The 21,556-nt window shown below is 37.8% G+C and overlaps 1 protein-coding gene across 3 annotated transcripts in view; it reads right to left on the bottom strand.

Annotated features, from left to right (window-relative positions):
- Positions 1–21,556, bottom strand: part of ITCH (itchy E3 ubiquitin protein ligase) — a 134,151-nt gene that overhangs the window by 16,892 nt on the left and 95,703 nt on the right. For all 3 annotated transcript variants that reach the window (XM_064382330.1, XM_012455158.3, XM_064382331.1), the window contains 9 exons: positions 19,628–19,700; positions 17,517–17,588; positions 14,085–14,173; positions 12,127–12,286; positions 11,525–11,658; positions 11,034–11,174; positions 4,180–4,300; positions 3,627–3,731; positions 1,273–1,369 (listed from right to left, as the gene is read on the bottom strand). In XM_064382330.1, the coding sequence (XP_064238400.1) occupies positions 1,273–1,369; positions 3,627–3,731; positions 4,180–4,300; positions 11,034–11,174; positions 11,525–11,658; positions 12,127–12,286; positions 14,085–14,173; positions 17,517–17,588; positions 19,628–19,700 (992 nt within the window). The remainder of the gene's footprint in view (positions 1–1,272; positions 1,370–3,626; positions 3,732–4,179; positions 4,301–11,033; positions 11,175–11,524; positions 11,659–12,126; positions 12,287–14,084; positions 14,174–17,516; positions 17,589–19,627; positions 19,701–21,556) is intronic.

Raw genomic sequence — 21,556 nt, 5'->3', positions numbered from 1 at the left:
TCCTCTCTCTATTCTATTTCTGCCTAAGACCACACATTCTCACAGCATCCAATGTCACTGCTCTGATGATTCAACTTCTTCTGTTTCCTCTTAACTCTAACTCATACATTGTTACCTCTATAGCTGGTTCCCTGTAGACTTGGTTGTCTGGCAGTTACCTTAAATTCAGCAGGTTCTAAGCTGCTCAGCATCCTCCCCCAACATCTACAACCATATATGCTCTTTTTTATACTTCCTAACTTCTCCATTGCTCCATGTTTCATAACATGACAATTATCTCTGATACTCCTCTCTTATACTTCATTTTCCATCAAGCTCTTTAGCTGTTTCTACCTTTGTAACTTTCTCTGGCATCTATCCCCTTCTTTTCTATTTCTATCTCCTGGTATCAGGTTCACATCATTCCTGCAATGATTTCTTCGCATCTCTAGGCTTTCACCATCTTTTAATCCACACTATATTTTTCTATCAAATCTTCCTAAAGGCAGCTTGAGCAAGGTTTCCTCTCTTCAAAAAGTTCCACAGCTTCCCACACCCTCACGATAATATTCAAATTCTTTTGAAATGGCTTTTAAAGTCTTTTCTGTATTCAAAATTACCTTCTTAGTTCTCCTAATTTTGACTCTCTGCTTCACCTGAAGCAGGCTTAGGGATCATAACTTCTCTGTGTATTGTCCTATGGTATTTGAAATAATGTTGGTATTAAGGAAATACCTGAATTCACTTACATAATTTATTGTTTAGTAACAAAGTAAATATTGCTGACTTCACTCATCTCAATATACATTTTAAGCAGCAGATTACTATGTAACAGGCACTTTCCCAGAGGCAAGAAATAAAAATATGAAGAAGATATGAATCCATATCTCAAAGAGCTCCCAGTCTCCCAGGGAAGAGTGGTTTTAAACCCAATAGGGAAAGTATAATCCACTATTGTATGCAATGATCTTCTCACATCGTTAAATAATATAACCAGTAGTGATTTTTGACTCATAAGAGACACATGTTTGGCAATGACTTAATGAACAGATTTACATATAGAAGACTGCTATCCTAATGAGTTAGCTGTGGGTTCTAGCTTGAGGGTTAAAAATTTCTACAGAGGTAAGGACTAAAAATTATTTAAAAGGTTATACAAATCCACGCTAACTGAGAATAGTTAAGAAAATGGCTATCCTTGTCTTTGTTGTTTCCGATAGGCTGTATACACATTTATGTAAAGCAGCATGATAAACAATTTTCTGTATGGAAAAAGTGATCCTATATACATACCCATGAGATCAGCAAATCCTCCTACGGGCAACCGGCAGGTTCCAGTAACAAACTGTAGAAGTCTCATTCTCTTCTCATTATCAATTTCTTTAACAAACTGTTAAAAGTGTATTTAAAGAAATATATATGTCATACGTTACATTCAGCACACTAAACAAGAAACAAAAATAATCATTTCAAATCTTTTATATATTGTTTTAGAGGTGGGGTCTTGCTCTGTGGCAGTGGTGCAATCATAGCTCACTGCAGCCTCTAACTCCTGGGCAGCAGGCAATCCTCCCCCTCAGCCTCCAGAGTAGCTGCGACTATAGGTGCAAGCCATTGTGTCTAGCTCATTTCAAATTTTAAAGGAATCCCTGGTGTCCACTGCATTAGACACTTAACCTAGCACTATGGATAGAGGGCCATTTCCATGTTTATTAAAGCCCCACCAACCTTTCCTTATATAAACCGTAGGACAATGTACTTAAAGGGAGATATAAAAAGAAACATGGCCTGAGACCAAGACTCCTTACTCATGCAGTTTTAAGATTAATTCTTCTAGGGAAGCCCTTCCCCGCTCACCTTCCAACCCCAGATCTGCCCGTTCTATAGGATATTCATGTGGCTACATAGGATATAGACCTTGAGTCAGTATAGACTTTGTTGTTTTATGAACAACTTTAATCAAACTCACAGAATGCTGATGCAGAATATATCTCAATAATCTCCTCTTCTCAATGTTCTTTAGGTTTTGGTATAGCCACACATAGCTAGAATTATGTGGTTTTTATCTCATACAATTCTGACTCAAAACGATAGGTTTCTAGAGAATGTATCTAGTCTGTAGTATAACTATTTTGGCTCAGTCAAAAATTTTTTTGTAAGGAATGATTTTAATCCTATTTTACTATTATCAATTATCCTATAATGCTAACCCTACTTGTTGCAGAAGCTCAGTTTAAGTTTCTCATATGAATTTCTTTACATGTATAGATTTTTTTAAATTTAATTTTTTAAATTGTAAAATATACTTAACATAGATTCACCATTTTAACCATTCTGAGTGTAATTCAATGACACTAAGTACATTCACACTGTTGTGCAACCATCACCACTGTTTCCAATTTTTTCATCATCCCAAGTAAAAACTATGTATGCATTAAACACAACTTCCCTTTTTTGCTCCTTGCAGCTTCTGGTAATCCATATTCTACTTTCTGCCTCTATGAAGTTGCCCATTCTAGCAACCTCATGTAAGTAGAATTATACAGTATTTGTCCATTTGTGTCTGGCTTACTTCTCTCATCTTAAAATTCATAATGTTTTTAAGGTTCATTCATGTTGTAGCACATACTAAAAATCTTATTCCTTTTTAGGGCTGAATAATATTCTAACAGACAGTCCCTGGCTTACAATTTTTTGACTTTATGATGGGTTTATTGGGTTTATTACACCATTATAAGTTGAGGAGTATGATAGACTTATGATGGTTATATTTATGATTTTTCAACTTTACAATGAGTTTATCAGGGTATTAAATGTGTTTTCAACTCAGGATATTTTTGACTTATGTAAAGGATAAAACTCCTTTACAAGTCCAGGAGCAACTCTATATGTATATACCACATTTTGTGTGGGTAAATGGATGAATACGGGGTACAGGTATCTGTTTCAGTCTCTGCTTTCAATTTTTTAGGGTGTATACCAAGGACTGGAGTTCCTGGGTCTTATGTTAATGCTATGTTTAACTTTTTGAGGAACCACCAAACTATTTCCACAATGATATGGTATTTCACACTATCACCGACAGTGCATCCTTGGCAATGATTGTTCTTCTCCACTTGAAAAATAATACGAAGAAGTATGATGTGGTATCTCATTGTGGTTCTGATTTGCATTTCTCTAGAATACTAATGATGCTGAACATCATTTACTATGCTTAAGGCAGACATTTTAAAGAGATACCATTATGATTCTAAACCAGATCTGTTAAATTTTGCTTTCTGAACATTACATAATAATTAATGAAGTATAAGTGATAAAAACCATACTATAGACAGTCCTATAAAACTCCAAAATCAAAAAGAAAAAAAAACCTTAATATCATTTAAATCAAATGTAGGCAAACTTTATCATCTGGAATTGTCTTACACTCTACTCTGGACAAAGATGCAAGGTATGTGTCGCTTACTTGGCTATAGTCTTAAAAGGATGCTATTATAATCTGTATCCATTTATTATAATGCACAGGACAGACTGAAGGGTCTATATACATTGGTACATTTTGACCTGTGACTCATTTCCATATGTGGTAAGCAAATTCTAAAAAATTTATGCTGTGTCAACTAATAGAAATAAATTTAAAAGCACACCTGCCAAAACCACATGATTTGTTTGCTGGTCCTCGTATAATGACGGTAGATGGCATGTCTTTGCCAGTCATTCAAATCAATCTCTTGCATTCCACATAAAAGGACCTTTAGGGATGAAAAAGACAAATTGTTTTCTTAGGTAATCGTACAAAAACAGCTAGACGCAGATAAGAAAAGACTAAGATTAAGTAAACCTTTAGAAAAACAATCAGTAGGCTTTGACTTACCATCTATACATCAAGAATTATATCTACATTACTCAGAAAGACAAGGTTCCATGCATGGTGTCATATATATACATATTCAGGGAAGTAAGTCAGTCAGTTGTAGAGAAGCCCTAATATTTGTACTTTTGGGGGGGTAATACTACTGTTTTATCTTTGAATAAATTATAATTTTCTTGTAATTTTTGAGACACTGTGGATGTCTCAAAACATTTTGCCAGTATAAAAAATATTACAGTAACTGGAATGATGAGAAAGTGAGTTAAAAGCAGAAAACTGAAGGCATTATTTACTAGCATGGTACAGGAGAATGAAGGAAAACTCATTACCTCTAATTCCTTTGCATCGAAGTATTGCAAATATTGCTGTGGAAGAATTTCATTAAAACCTTCAAAGAAAGCTTGTGTCTGTTCTTCAACACCTCGAGACAATCTCCATTCAGCTACCATTCTAGCAAACAAATATAAAAAACCTATCAGGAAGTTTAGATCTTACCTTTAAATTCTGAGTATAAAAATAAATTTTAAAAAATTATCAAGCACTTAAAATATATTCAAAAGTAGAATATAATGAACCCCCTGTACACATATCCAAGCTTCATCACAACGCCCATCTATTTCATCTATGCCCCTGCTCATGCCCTAGATATCATATAATTTCATTTCATTTCATTTCTTTTTTTTTAATTTATTTGAGATGAGGTCTCACCCAAACTGAAGAACAGTGGCACAATCTTGGCTCACTGCAATCTCAATTTCCTGGGGTCAAGTAATCCTCCTGCCTCATCCTCCGGAGCAGCTGGGAATACAGGTGTGCAATACCATGCCTGGCTAATTTTTGTTTTTGTTAGTAGAGATGGGGTCTCTCTGTGTTGCCCAGGCTGGTTTTAAAGACCTGGACTTAAGTGATCTTGGTGCAGCTTCCCAAAGTGCTGCGATTACAAGTGTGTGACACCATGGCCAAGCCACATAATTTATTTTTCTTTTGTTTTGTTTTTGTTTTTTGAGACGGTCTCACTCTGTTGCCTAGGCTGGAGTGCAGTGACACAATCTGGGCTCACTGCAGCCTCTGCCACCGAGGTCCAAGTGGTTCTTCTGCATCAGCCTCCCAAATAGCTGGCATTACAGGTATGCACCACCATGCCCTGCTAATTTTTGTATTTTTATAAGAGATGGGGATTTCACCATGTTGGCCAGATAGGTCTTGAACTCCTGACCTCAAGTGATCCATGTGCCTTCTACCAAAGTGCTGAGATTACAGGTGTGAGCCACTGTGACCGGCCCATATAATTTCATTTTGAAACAATACTTCAGTATATGTCTCTACAACATGAGGATTTTTTTTTAAGAACATAATTATAAAAACATGACTGCATCATTATTTTATCAACCTAGAATTCTAAATCTAATGACAATACCCTTTAGAAAATGAAGGTGAAATAAAGATATTTTCATATAAAAGCTGAGAAAATGTATTGCCAGGAGATGCATACTAAGTGAAATGGTGAAGAAAGGTTTTTTTAAAAGTCAAAGGGAAATGATCTTAGATTTTAAAAATTGAATCTGAGAAAATAAGGAGAACCAGAAATAGTAATGTGAGTAAACATAAGATTATTTTTGAAAATAGTTAAAAATTAAAGAATAGCAGTAATAAAGTATTATGATATTTATAACAGGTAGAAATAATAAACGACAACAACAGCACAAACAGCTGGAGTGAGGAAAATGGAATTATATTATTATGAGCTTCTTATATTGTATAAGTAGTGTTTTGGGTCAGTAGGGATGTTAGATGAATATTAATCATAATCATTAGAGTCTCCACTACAGTCAAACAAAGAGGTATAGAAAAGATAAAAAAGAAAAGTAAAAATTGCCTTATTAATTCAAAGAAGGCAAGGAAGAACAAAGAAAGTTGGGAAAAACAAAGAGCAAGGCAAAATAAATAGCAAAACAAATAGCAATGTTTAGACAAAAGTCCAACCAAATCAGTAATAAAATTAAACATAAATGTACTGAACACTTCAATTATAAAGTAGAGATTATCAGACAGAATAAAATAGTAAGACCTAAGAAACACTTTTAAATACAACGACAGTGGCTGGGTGTGGTGGCTGACATCTATAATCCCAGCACTTTGGGAGGCTGAGGCGGTGGATCCCTTGAGCACAGGAGTCCAATACCAGCCTGAGCAACATGGTGAAACCCTGTCTTGCCATGTGGGTGTGGTAGCATATGCCCATATAGTACCAGCTGCTTGGGGGCTGAGGCCAGAGGATTGCTTGAACTTCCAGAAGTGGAGGCTGCAGTGAGCCAAGATTTTGCTACTGCACTCCAGCCTGGGTGACAAAGTTAAGACCCTGTCTCAAAAAAATAAAAATAGAAAATAGAAAATAAAAAATAAATAAAAATAAAATAAAAAAATATAATGGTGAAAAACACAACATTCCAAAATTTGTGGCCAGAAGCAGTGGCTCACACCTGTAATCCAGGCACTTTGGGATCACCTTTGGGATCAGGTGGGCGGATCACCTGAGGTTAAGAATTCCAGACCAGTCTGGCCAACATGGCGAAACCCCATCTCTACTAAAAATACAAAAATTAGCCAGACGTGGTGGTGGGTGCCTATAATCCTAGCTACTCAGAAGGCTGAGACAGGAGAATCACTTGAATCCAGGAGGTGGAGGTTGCAGTGAGCCAAGATTGCGTCACTGCACTCCAGCCTGGGCAACAGAGCGAGACTCTGTCTCAAAAAAAAAAAAAAAAAATTTGTGGTCTGGATGCAGTGGCTCATGCCTGTAATTCCAGCACTTTGAGAGACCAAGGTGGGAGGACTGCTTGAATCCAGGAGTTTCAGACCAGCCTGGGCAACATAGTGAGACCCATCTCCTACAATAAAAAAATAAGTAAGTTAGCCAGGCGTGATAGTACATGCCTGTGGTTCCAGCTACTTGGGAGGCTGAGATGGGAGGATAGCTGGAGCTCAGAAGGTTGAGGCTACAATGAGCCATGACTGTACCACTACACACTCCAACCTAGGGAACAGAGTGAGTCTCTATCTCAAAAAGAAAAAATTGTGACATACAGCTAAAGAAATACTTAGTTGGAAATTTGCAGTTTTAAATGCTTTTATTAGAAAATAGAAGGTGGGAGGATAGCTTGAGGCAAGGAGTTTGAGACCAGCCTGTGCAAACTAGCAAGACCACATCCCTACAAAAATAAAAATAACCAAAAAATTAGCTGGGCACAGTGGCTTGTACCTATAGTCCCAGCTACTCGAGAGGATGAGGCAGGGGGATCCTTTGATCCCAGGTGTTTAAGACTGCAGTGAGCTCTGATTGTGCCACTGTACTTCAGCCTCAGCAATAGAGTAAGATCCTGTTAAAAAATAAAGAAATCTAGAACTATCACAAGAAAATCTAAGAAGAAGGAGGGAACAAGGGAGGGAAGAAGGGAAAGAGAAAAGTTTCTAAAATCAATGATCTGAAATATTTAAGAACTCCTACAATCAATAATAAAAAGACAACCCAATTTTGGAATGGACAAAAGATTTGGATATATACATCACAAAAGGCTACAAATCATCAATATGCACAGAAAAACGCACTCAACACTACTGGTGAAGGAAGAAATGGGAATTAAAACCATGAGATACTACTGACAATACTAAACTGGCAAGAACGTGAAGCAACTCTCAAATATCGCTAATAGGACTGCAAAATGGCATAAATACTTTGGGAAACTGTTTGGCAGTTTCGAATAAAGTTACACACCTTCCCAGTGATTTCACTCCTAAGTATTTACTCAAGAAAAATATGTCCACAAAAAGACTCCAAAAAATGTTCATAGCAGCTTTACTCATAATAGTCCCAGACTGGGAAACAACCAAAACATTTATCACTAAGAGAATGGATAAACAAATTTTGAGATATACACAACATAGAATATTTCTTAGCCATAAAAAGGAATAAAATACTGATATAAACAATACAGCTGAATCTCACAAACACCAAATAAAAGAAAAAAATCAGACACTAAATGCCAGATATAAGAGTACATACTCTATGATTCCACTTTAGGAAGTTTAAAATCAAAAACAGTTATAGAAATAAAACTAAACAGAAATGGTTACCCACCTCAGGGGCTGGGAGAAGGGAGGTGTGTATTGCCCCCTTATGGGGTCCAGAATAGAAAAAAAAAAAGTTCCACAATTTGATTTGGGTCATGTTTACATGGACATGGTGCTATATGAAACAGTGTTTACAGAACTGGTATTTAAATGAATGATCTAGCACAACTTCTATCCATAAAATGCTCACATTTGGGCTGATATATATATTTGTCAATTCAACTTACACACTTAAGATCAGTGCATTTTACTCCAAGTAAATTATACTTCTTAAAACATACTAAAAAAACCCTAACTCTGAAATTTTAAGCAAATCATTATTGAAGTAGATAGTAAAAACCTTTTTAGCTGCCCATTATCTTAAAATGTTATATTGCCAGCAACGAAACTATTGAGGTACATGTACTATTAGTACATCTCTTGGTTACCTGGAATCTTCAATCATCACCTCTATGGAATACTATATACGTCTTAAGAAAATCTAGACATATTATAACAAAACTGGAAAACTGACAAAAACAAATTAACTGATTACAGTTTAAAAGGATATTTCAAAACAAACTTTTAAAAGGATAGAATGTTTACCAACAAATAATGACTATTCACTGTGTTAAATAGTGTACTTTCAATTATGGAAGGAAAATCCAGGTAAGAAACCCAGAAACTAGAACTTAAGAAGTAGATATGCTAACTTTAACTCTGATTAGAAAGGACTGCTGTTGAGAAGGTATGAATGAACTATTAGCTCTTGAGACTAGAAGTATGAACCAATAGAAAGAATTAGAATTAGAAAACATCATTTTAGTTATAAATTTTACCCAACTTTATGATATGGATTTGCTCTGTGTCCTCATCCAAATCTCATCTTGTAGCTCCCACAATTCCCATGTGTTGTAGGAAAGAGCCAGTCGGAGATAACTGAATCATGGGGGTGGGTCTTTCCCATGTTGTTCTCAGTGTAAGTCTCACAAGATCTCATGGTTTTAAAATGGAAGTTTCCCTGCACAAGCCCTCTCTTTGCCTGCTGCCATTCATGTAAGATATGATTTGTTCCTCTTTGCCTTCTGCCATGATTGTGAGGCCCCCCAGCCATGTGGAACTGTAAGTCCATTACAGTTTCTTTCGTAAACTGTCCACTCTCAGGTATGTTTTATCAGCAGCGTGAAAACAGTAAATTGTTACCAGGAGTGGGGTGATGCTGAAGATGCTGAAAATGTGGAAGCAACTTTAAACTGGGTAACAGGCAGACGTTGGAACAGTTTGAAGGGCTCAGAATAAGACAGGAAAATGTGGGAAAGTTTGGAACTTCTAGAGTCTTGCTGAATGGCTTTGGCCAAAATGCTGATAGCAATATGGACAATTAAGTCCAGGCTGAGGTGGTCTCAGATGGAAATAAGAAACTTTTTGGGAAATGAAGCAAAGGTGACTCTTGTTATGTTTCAGCAAACAGACTAAGGCATTTTGCCCCTGCCCTAGAGATAGGTAGAACTTTGTACTTAAGAGAGATGATTTATGGTATCTGGCAGAATAAATTTCTAAGTAGTAAAGCATTCAAAAGGAGACTTGGGTGCTGTTAAAGGCATTCAGTTTTGTAAGGGAAACAGAGCTTAAAAGTTTGGAAAAATGTGCAGTCTGACAATGCAATAGAAAAGAAAATATCATTTTCTGAGGAGAAATTCAAGCTGGCTATAGAAATTTGCATAAGTAATGAGAAGCCAAATGTTAATCCCCAAAACAATGGGGAAAATGTCTCCAGGGCATGTTAGAGGTCTTCATGGAAGCCCCTTCCATCACAGGCCCATAGGCCTAGGAGTAAAAAATGGTTTTGTGGGCTCAGCCCAGGGTCCCCATGCTGTGTGCAGTCTAGGGACTTGGTGCCCTATGTTCCAGCTGCTCCAGCATAACTAATAGGAGACAAGGTACAGCTCAGGCTGTTGCTTCAGAGAGTGGAAGACCCAAGCCCTGGCAGCTTCCACATGGTGTTGAGCCTCCAGGTGCACAGAAGGCAAGAACTGAGGTTTGGGAACCTCTGCTTAGATTTCAGAAAATGTATAGAATTGCTTGGATGCTCAAGCAAAATTCTGCTGTAGGGGCGGGGCCCTCACAGAGAACCTCTGCTAGGACAAAATACAACTCATCTTGTAGCTCTAATAATTCCCATGCATTGTAAGAGAGACTCAGTGGGAAATAACTGAATCATGGGGGTGGGTTTTTCCCATGCTGTTCTTGTGATAGTGAGTTAAGTCTCACACAAGATCTCATGATGAGGTGTTTTTTGTTTTTTTTGAGATGGAGTCTCGCTCTATCACCAGGCTGGAGTACACTGGTGCAATCTCAGCTCACTGCAATCTCTGCCTCCCAGGTTCAAGCAATTCTCCTGCCTCAGCCTCCCAAGTAGCTGGGATTACAGATGTACGCCACCATACCCAGCTAATTTTCATGTTTTTAGTAGAGATGGGGTTTCACCATGTTGGCCAGAATGGTCTCAATCTCCAGACTTCGTGATCCCCCAGCCTCAGCCTCCCAAAGTGCTGGGATTACAGGTGTGAACTACTGTGCCCAGCCAATGATGATGTTTTAAAAACAGGAGTTTCCCTGCACAAGCTCTCTCTTTGCCTGCTGCCATCCATGTAAGATGTGACTTGCCCCTCTTTGCCTCCCACCATGATTGTGAGGCCTGCCACATGGAACTGTAAGTCCATTAAACATGTTTCTTTTGTAAATTGCCCAGTCTTGGGTATGTCTTTGTCAGCAGCATGAAAGTGGACTAATACACCTTACAATATTGCCTGTGAAAATATCTGAATATATATTTGAGATTATTTTAAATGACTTGTTATACAGTATAGTGCTTACAGAACTGATGTTTACAAGAGTGACCCTGCATGACTTTTATCCTTAAAACACTTTAAAAGAATCTTTTTAGAAATGAAAAATGACTGCCTACATAGGATAATGATTAGTAGAGAGATAAATATTTTTGTAGATATTAGTAAGCAATTATTAATGTGCTGTAGTTCAACAAAAAGTGAAATGTGAAAAGGAGCACTCTCACCTGATGTATTCCTCTTTATTTTCTTCTGTTACAAGAATATTGCCACCATTAGGTTTCAGATCATGACTCTTAATTTCACCCAGAATTTCTTTGTCAACGGAGAAGTACATTTCCAGACCACATTCCTCAATATTGTTTTCTCTGCACAAATGAAATTAGTACTATGTGTTATATCCACCAATTCAATCATAATTTATAAGTTTTTAACTAAAGACCCATGTTCTTAAATAATTAATAATATTAATATTAAGCTGTAACATTAAAATAAGAAGAAAATAGAAGATTCTATTCTAAGGTCAACATATTATTGCCAAAGATTTAGGGTATATTTTTGTAAAATTTATCATATTGAATAAAAACACAGGTTTGATATATAGATCATTTAAATGCAATAAACCAATTATGTGCTTATAGTTTAAGTAAGTTACCAATACCTACATGGAACACATATAAACTATATTTTAATAAATTACATGGAAAAAGAAACTTACTTAACCCAGATGAGAGAATTGTAAAATTCTGGATCAATAGATTCTAAATCCTTGAGTCCAACTGGTTTGTTCAAGATACGCTTATAGAATGGTAAAGAAAAGCCTGTGTCTATGAATTTCCCATGGAACAGAGCCTATGAGAAAAGGAAACAAGACCACTTACAATAATTGTACAATAATCATTTTATTTCAATATGTTAGATGAATTCTTCATTTAGAAATGCCTCCCTGGTGGGGCACAGTGGCTCACACCTGTAATCCCAGCACTCTGGAAGGCTGAGGCAGTGGATCACCTGAGGTCAGGAGTTTCAACACCAGCCTGGCCAAAATGGTGAAACTCTGTCTCTACTAAAAATACAAAAATCAGCCAGGCATGCGGTGCACACCTGTAATCCCAGCTACCAAGGAGGCTAGCCAAGGAGGCAGGGGTTACAGTGAGTGGAGATTGTGCCACTGCACTCCAGCCTGGGCAACAGAGCAAGACTATGACTCAAAAACAAAAAATAAAACAAAACCAAAAACCACTTCCCTTTAACTTGTATATAAGAAAATTTAGTATTGCTGAATAAGCAAAGTAAACATAATTCTTGACCTGCACTTACCATGGCAATAAACCTGCCAATAAAACGAAAATATTTCAGGTGATCCGGATTGATGTAAGAAGCAGGGTTTATCTGCAAGCAGTAGTTATCCTTCCCTGCATATTCAAACAGGCAATACATTGGGTTCAACACTTCATGTGACAAAAGAAAGAACCATTCTCTGAAATCAAAAGAAAATTTTTGATGAAAAATCTTGCAGGTTACCATGCCAACAAATCAAAGAACAGTGCTATAAAGTTCTCAGGGTTCTATACCCCACAGCTAGTGACAGTTTTCTAATCTCATGTTGATTTTTATTGCTTCTGTTCACACTCACATCTATTTTACAGGGATGGTAGCATACAACTTACTACATTTCAAAGAATCTAAGACATCATTACACCTTTATGTGACGAACCACTAAATAGTTTTTTCCCAATTTTAACTGCAATACATCTTAATTTCAGAGATATTATAACATGAAAATATTAGTCATAGAATCAATGAAATACTATTCATAGGCAAAATTAAAAGTCACTATTGACCCATGTGAGGAGAGTGGCTGAAATCAATCTAATATGCCATCTATTTCTAAGTCCCATAATAATCCCCATCAAGTGCCACTACTCCCTGCACATTAAATGAATATGGAGAATCTTCCAATTTCACAGAGGCAGTAAAGCACTTAATTACAACCAGTCACATATTAGAAAATGCTCTGAGAGACTCTAAGTGAAATACCGTGAAAATATGAACCAATATTAACATAAGATTATGGTTACTAAAACTACGTAACATGGGTGATCCGGGGCAATACATGTGGCATAAGCTTGTAATCTGGATCTCTTTTCCCGTTAGTTCACGCCTCTTATGATAAGTATATCTCGTGATATACTTTAATATTGCCAGTTGATTTTCTTTTAAGAATGAATTATTTTTCTCCTCTTCAATTGCCTTTAACTTATACAAAATTACGTTTCTACTCATATTTATTATTTATCTATAATTATATCATTAAATTGAAATAATTTTATTTGAACTCAGAAACACAATATAAATAAGAACTACTAAAATAAAATGTCAGCCCCAGTTACTAAGTACGCGAAGACACAGACTCTGAACTAGGTCATCAATAAGAAAAATATTTCTAAACTTCACAATAATTCTAGAAATGTAGATATTACTATTCTTAATCTTATAGATGAAAATAATTGCCCAACGTCACACTATTGGAAGCAGAAGAAAGATTCAAATCCAGTCCTGATCCCAAAGTCCTTGTCTTTGCACAATGCCATCTTTTTTTTTTTTTTTAGTTTTTTTTTCTTTACTTTTGCACAATGCCATCTCTATGCAAATTTTTAACCTGGTGTGATATATTATTATGGAATAAGCAAAGCAGTTCTCACTTGAGACTATCTTCTACAGACTGATTCCAAGCTCCAATATGAAGAAAGCAGAATTAAGACTTTCAACTATTTCCTACAGCCTTCTATATTTTCATGACAAATATACTAATCTCAGTTGCAAACTGAGTAATTATTACCTGTATCAGTAATCTGTGGTGGGGGAAATGACCTGATCTCTATAAGGCCTTGTGTTTTCTGTGGAACAGATATGAGAGGTGGTGGACTGAACAATGGTTACTGGTTAGATGATACAAGATTGTATCCAGACTGTACAACTTACTATGTACCTTAGGTGAGTCTCTAAGCCTCTTTGTTATCCTGTAAAACTCTATCTCACAAGGTTACCCTGAAGATTAAATGGGTGATGTGGGTGAAATAAATCACCTGTACATGACACAGAAAGTGCTGAATTAAATGTTTTTTGAAATTCTGTAGCTATAGCATAATAAAGGTATAATTTGATATATTTCATTTTCCTAAAATATAATATTGAGAAAATAATACTTGCAAGCAAAGTGTAATGGTACCTTTGGAGGAAAGGAACTAAGTTCTGAGTATTCATATTATCACTACCTTGCTACACCTCCATAATCTAAACCTTCTTCTCCTGGAAAAATCACCCACAAACGTCTTCGCAGATCTTGGGGACTGAAGCTCATTATCTAAAAACAATAAAGTAAAATAGTTGGTGAAAAAAGCTATTGAAACATTGTCTACCACTTCTAAGTTTGACATCTCCTTAATTGTAGGTAATTTAAATCTCCCATGACATAGAAAGGTGTTCATGGTCTAGTCAAAACCACACATACAGAAAATACATTATAGTAAAGTTTAATAATATTTTCTTTATTATACACATCTATATTTTTATATACTTTATACACATGTGATTTTATTTATTTTTTTTTGAGATGGAGTCTCGTTCTTGTTGCCCAGGCTGAAGTGCAATGGCGTGATCTCAGCTCACTGCAACCTCCGCCTCCTGGGTTCAAGCCATTCTCCTGCCTCAGCCTCCCGAGTAGATAGAACTATAGGCATGCGCCACCATATCCAGCTAATTTTGTATTTTTAGTAGAGATGGGTTTTCTCCATGTTGGCCAAGGTTGTCTCGAACTCCTGACCTCAGAAGATCAGCCCACCTCGGCCTCTGAAAGTGCTGAGATTATAGGCATGAGCCGCCGTGCCCGGCCGTCATTTTATTTTTAATGATGCTACTACTGATTTACCATGTTGCTTATATCAATTACTTACAACACAGATGGGCATGGTCAGAGGTTAGGTGGAGTTTTTCTGGTTTGGTTTCGATTAACAGCCAAAGGTACACATAACAGTTAACTGGCTAACTGAGAAATGAAAACCAGTGGCTGTAGAGAGACCCAGTTAACTCTGGAAACTCATTCTCAGTGGCAACCTATAAATACCTTGAAAAACTACTCAAATTTTGTGTCCCACTATAGGTGGTTAAGAGGATCATTTTAATTTTTTTTTTTTTTTGCACTCAGAAAATGATTCAGTTCCAATGCAGGATCATCTTCGTATTTGAAGGACAGTACCATTACTGAGCTACAACGAATATGTCATTTGGTTTCCTGCCATGTAAAACTAATTATTTGACCAAAATTGTATGTGTATAGCACTGCATATATCAATTACTCTTAGGAAAAAAATACGTAAGAACCTGTAAAGGGAGAAGTTGATATAATGCCTATACTTTATCAAGTGATAAGAATGAATTCTTGGATGGTGGGGGGAAGAAAAAAAAGAATGAATTCTCACATATAAATATCCAGAGAGGATCAGTAAGTAACCTGTTTATGCCAAGGTTCTCTCAGTTCCCCCACAAAACTATCACATTTATAAATTCATATGCCACACTCAAGCCAGAAAGTCCCAGATGTAACAAAAAAATTCTGTGCTTATGATATATGTATGTTTATGCCAAGTATTTTACAAATAGTATAGGCTAGGTATATAGCAACCCAAATGAGAAATGTTACAAGGTAAAAACTATATTTAAATAATTCCTTTTAACAAATGCCTAATATGCAGGAAAAAACATTGCTTTCTCCTGTATTTTCCCCCATAACCAGTTGTGCTATGTTAACAGAAGAAACACTATCCAGAGCAATTTTATCCAACAGCTATCCAAAGAAAATCTGATGCTGATGCTAATTTTGCAATTAGTTTTGTTACTTTTAAGCAATTAAACTGTTCTCTTATGGTTTTTTTTACCCAGTTATTCGATGGATGTCAAATCTAGGGTGACAATTTTAAATAACTGTTTTAGCACCATCTAGTCTGTTATTCTACAAAAGACTTTAGGTTTCAAAGTCAAAAGATAAAGGAACAGTTTAACATGTTTTGCAACTCTCCAGTACTGGTACCAGCAAGTTGTTTCAAGAAACTCATCCAACAGAGTGATAAAAGGATAGTTATGAACATAAAAATTAGAAATGGGCAAGGACTAGGGTGGGGAATGGCCTTTGATACTTAGATCAAGGAGATGATTAATAATTCTCTAAATGGCCTCAGTACAGCTCCAGTTCCCACTAAAACATTTTCTGTACCTACATAGCAGGATGCCAACTGGTTTTTTCCTTTAATGTCAATAATTGAAGTTCCATTAGGAAATGAACAAAACTGATTCTGAAAGCAAGCAGCTAGCTACTATCAACTATCTCAACCTGTTTTCCCTTTGCATTCAGTTCCATACTTCTTTTTTTTTTTTTGAGATGGAGTTTCGCTCTTGTTACCCAGGCTGGAGTGCAATGGTGCGATCTCGGCTCGCCGCAACCTCCGCCTCCTGGGTTCAAGCAATTCTCCTGCCTCAGCCTCCCGAGTAGCTGGGACTACAGGCACGCGCCACCATGCCCAGCTAATTTTTGTATTTTTAGTAGAGACGGGGTTTCACCTTGTTGACCAGGACGGTCTTGATCTCTTGACCTCGTGATCCACCCGCCTCGGCCTCCCAAAGTGCTGGGATTATAGGCGTGAGCCACCGCGCCCGGCCTCAGTTCCATACTTCTTAAAGCTGTAGTTGCTGCTATATCACTGGTGCCTGAAAATAAAGAATCACTTCTGCATCTGGCTATAAAACAAGGACTAACCAGATGTTTTCATTTTAAAAGATTTTTTCACAGTTATTTTAATCTTGTATATAACACAATCACTTTAACATTTAGTTGCGGTAGGTTATTAGTGATATTTGCAAGATAAAAGTAAATAGATTAACTCAAGTCTTTTTTTTTTTTTTAAACTGACAGGGAGTTTTGTTGCTGGCCCAGGCTGGAATGCAGTGACATGATCTCAGGTCACTGCAACTTCCTCCTCCCAGGTTCAGGTGATTCTCCTGAGTAGCTGGGATTACAGGCACCTGCCACCATACCCAGCTAATTTTTAAATTTTTAATAGAGATGAGGTTTCACTATGTTGGCCAGGCTGGTCTCGAACTCCTGACCTCAGGTGATCCACCCGCCTTACTCTCCCAAAGTGTTAGGATTACAGGCGTGAGCCACCATGCCTGGTGAGTAAATTAAGTTCTGAAGACAAGTGAAAAGATCCATTGACTACTTCTGGAAACTTGTATCTTTTTTAGATACTGTCAACAATGACCAGACTTTCTCTGTATAAAAAAACAAATTTAATTGTGCTTATTATAAAAATCCAAGTAATACTGAAGTGCAAAAACAAGAAGTCTTCCCCTCTCCTTTCTACACATCTGTTAATGTTCATATAGGTATTTCCAGACCTTTGGCTACCAAAAACCTATTATCTTACCTGTGCATTTATTTCAAATCAAATACCAGTTTATAAATGGAAACCTGAAACACATAAACACACACACAGCCTCTTAAGCCGTAAGGGGACTGGCAATGAGATCACACTTGAATACTTCAAGGACTTCAACTCAAGAAGTTCCAAACCATTCAGATTAAACTGCCAGCACCAAAAGCTGGTCCTAGGGTAGCAGCAAGGGGAAAAATTATTGAGCGAATGAAACAATACCTGTTGAAAGGAATCCTCAAACAATGTTTTTCTTGTCACTGTAATCTTTATGTGCTGTGGCATGGCCAGTTGCTGAAACAGAAGAATGATTTAAGTCAACTCTCACCATTAAATCAGCCTATCAAAAAATCAAAAGGGCAAAGTTTTATTTACTTTTATCTATGCTTACAGAAACAATGTGACTATGAATATATAAATTTATATTCAATAACATTTACCAATGGGTCTGTGAGTATTCATGCTAATTATAGATTAATATATGAAAATGGGGCCAGGTGCGGTGGATTACAACTCTAATCCCAGCACTTTGAGAGACCGAGGCTGGCAGATCATGAGGGCAAGAGATTGAGACCATCCTGGCCAACACAATGAAACTCCGCCTCTACTAAAATTACAAAAATTAGCCAGGCATTGTGGTGTGTGGCTGAGGCAGGAGAATCGCTTGAACCTGGGAGGTGGAGGTTGCAGTGAGCTGAGATTGTGCCACTGCACTCCAGCCTGGGCGATAGAGCAAGACTCAGTCTCAAAAAAAAAGTTTATTTGACACATTATTAAGTAACCAATGTTTATATGAGATCAATATTGTGGTTTTTTGTTTTTCTTTTTTTTTTGAGATGGAGTCTTGCTCTATCGCCCAGGCAGGAGTGCAGTGGTGAAATCTCAGCTCACTGCAACTTCCGCCTCCTGGGTTCAAGCGATTCTCCTGCCTCAGCCTCCCAAGTAGCTGGGATTATAGGCACGTGCCACCACACCTGGCTAATTTTTGTATTTTTAGTAGAGATGGAGTTTCATCGTGTTGGCCAGGATGGTCTTGATCTCTTGACCTCGTGATCCGCCTGCCTCGGCCCCCCAAAGTGCTGGGATTACAGGCATGAGCCACTATACCCTGCCCAAATAAATCTTTACTTAATTTCAAACAGTTAATTCAGATTCTTCTTGCTTTCATGGGTCCAGTTAATCACAAGAGTTTCAAGTGTAAAAATATTCATCATAGTATCTTTGACTAGGGCATTCATTTGATTTAGAACGCATAAAAAAATCATTAATTCCAGTAAATATCTATAATCAGAAACAGTTGATCACATCTGGAAAAAAACACTGAATAGTACATCTATGTATGGACATGTTCATGTATGTATGAACACGTATATATCTATCAAAGTCATTTATTATCAATGCTAGATATAAAAATGGCTGGTATCCAGACATGCTGGCTCACGTCTGTAATCCCAGCACTTTGGGAAGATGAGGCAGGAGGATCATTTGAGTCCATGAGTTCAAAACCAGCCTGGGCAACACAGGGGCAACCTGTCTCTACTAAAAATTAGTGGGGTGTGGTGAAGTATGTCTGTAGTGTCAGCTAATGAGAAGGCTGAGGCAAGAGGATCACCTGAGCCCAGGAGGTCAAGGCTGCAGTGAGCCATGATGGCACCAATGCACTCCAGGAGCCTGGGTGACAGAGTGAGACTCTGTCTCAGGAAAAATAACAAATAAATAAAAATAAAGTAGCTGGTTACAATTATATCAGAAAATGCTTTAACTTATATTTGAAGATTTCTGCAATCTGAAAGTAATGGGTACTGAGGAAAAAGTGACAGTGTTTGTCCAAATGGTTTCAAGTTTAATTTTCTTCTTAAAAAAAAAAAAAATTATCGAGATAAGGCCTCACTATATTGCCCAGATTAGTCCTGAACTCCTGAGCTCAAGTAATCTGCCCACCTCAGCCTCCCAAAGTGCTGGGATTACATGAGGTTTAATTTTCTGAATAACCAAAGTCACAAATGATCTAACTGATAAATTTATTTATTTGTGCCGGCGCAGTGGCTCACGCCTGTAATCCCAGCACTTTGGGAGGCCGAGGCAAGCAGATCACGAGGTCAGGAGTTCGAGATCAGCCTGGCCAACATGGCGAAACCCCGTCTCCACTAAAATACAAAAAACAAAACAAAACAAAACAAAACCTATTTATTTGCTCTAAAAATAGGGGAAAGAGATTCTAATGCTTCCTGTTTTATCTGTTTTTCTGTGAGTCAAGTATTTTCACAATCACTGTGTAATATAAGCAACAAAACAAAGGAAAGGGAGTACAGAGATACAGTTCCAACACTAACCTGACACCAGAACCGGAAATACTGAACCTTTGCTTTGAAGTCCCGAACATAGGCTATCTGAGGTCCATTGTCTCTGAGGAAGAACAAAGGTTAACAGGACAAATATAGCTGCTTGTAAAAGATAACACTGAAGGGAAGTGAAACACCCACCCCCTCTCAGCACTTACTAGCTAAATACAAAAATACAGCATATTCCTGACACAACCATTCTTTAGTTTTTGGGAGATATTTCCCCATGAATACGTTTAAGTAAGAGAAAAAGCAAAAAAAAAAAAAATTTCATCTTGTTGAAGCTACTATTATGGGAATTTCTTTCACACGCTGCCAAATCTAAGAGGGCTAGGTAAAAGGGATTCTATCTGAGAATGCTGTCTATCCCAACATCCATTCCTTCCTTTATCCTTAAGTAAGACCCTTGTTATTTAACTGAGCAGACTGCTTACTATAATAAAGACTACATTTCTCTATATGGCCATATGACTTAAGTCTCTAAGTGGAAGTGGCATATGAGACTTTCAAGAAGGATCTTTTTGGCCAGGTGCAGTGGCTCACACCTGTAATCCCAGCACTTTAGGAGGCTGAGGCAGGTGGATCAACTGAGGTCAGGAGTTTGAAACCAGCCTGTCTGCCATGGTGAAACCCGCCTGTCCGCCATGGTGAAACCCTGTGTCTACTAAACATACAAAAATTAGCTGGGTGTGGTGGCAGGTGCCTCTAATCCCAGCTACTGAGGAGGCTAAGGCAGGAAAATTACTTGTATCTGGGAGGTGGATGCCGCAGTGAGATGGTGCCACTGCACTCCGGCAAGGGCAACAACGTTAGACTTCATCTCAAAAAAAAAAAAAAGTCCAGGCATAGTGGCTCACACCTGTAATCCCAGCACTTTGGGAGGCTGAGGCGGGCGGATCACAAAGTCAGGAGTTTGAGACCAGCCTGACCAACATGGTGAAACCCTGTCTCTACTAAAAATATAAAAATTGCCAGGCGCAGGGGCTCACGCCTGTAATCCCAGCACTTTGGGAGGTGAGGCAGGTGGATCACGAGGTCAAGAGATTGAGACGATCCTGGTCAACATGGTGAAACCCCGTCTCTACTAAAAATACAAAAAATTAGCTGGGCATGGTGGCACATGCCTGTAATCCCAGCTATTCAGGAGGCTGAGGCAGGAGAATTGCCTGAACCCAGGAGGCGGAGGTTGCAGTGAGCTGAGATCGCACCATTGCACTCCAGCCTGGGTAACAAGAGCGAAACTCCGTCTCAAAATAAAATAAAATAAAATAAAAATAAAAATACAAAAATTAGCCGAGCATGGTAGCGTGCACCTGTAATCCCTGCTACTCAAGAGGCTGAGGCAGGAGAATCACTTGAACCTGGGAGGCTGAGGTTGCAGTGAGCTAATGCCACGGCACTCCAGCCTGGACGACAGAGACTCCCTCTCAAAAAAAAAAAAAAAACACAACTGATTCTGTACATTGACTTTATACTCTGTGATGCTGTTAAATTCACTTAACTAGTTCTAGTAATTTTTTCTAGATTATGTTTTTTTTTTTTTTTTTTGAGATGCTGTCTTGCTCTGTTGTCAGGCTGGAGTGCAGTGGTACAATCTTGGCTCACTGCAACCTCCGCCTCCCGTGTTCAAGCAATTCTCCTGTTTCATCCTCCCGAGTAGCTGGGACTATAGGCATGTGCCACCACGCCCAGCTAATTTTTTTATTTTTAGTAGAGATGGGGTTTCACCATGTTGGCCAGGATGGTCTCAATCTCTTGACCTCATGATCAGCCTGCCTCGGCCTCCCAAAGTGCTGGGATTACAGGCATGAGCCACCATGTCCAGTCGATTATGATTTTTTATATACAAAATTATGTTATTTGTGTGAGGGGAAAAAAGACAGTTTTACTTCTTCCTTTCCAATTTATACACCTTGTATT

The sequence above is a fragment of the Aotus nancymaae genome, unplaced genomic scaffold (genome assembly GCF_030222135.1).
Source record: "Aotus nancymaae isolate 86718 unplaced genomic scaffold, 86718_ANA_hifiasm-v0.15.2.pri h1tg000029l, whole genome shotgun sequence".
Taxonomy (NCBI): Eukaryota; Metazoa; Chordata; class Mammalia; order Primates; family Aotidae; genus Aotus; species Aotus nancymaae.
This window is presented reverse-complemented; position numbering and strand designations above follow the sequence as displayed.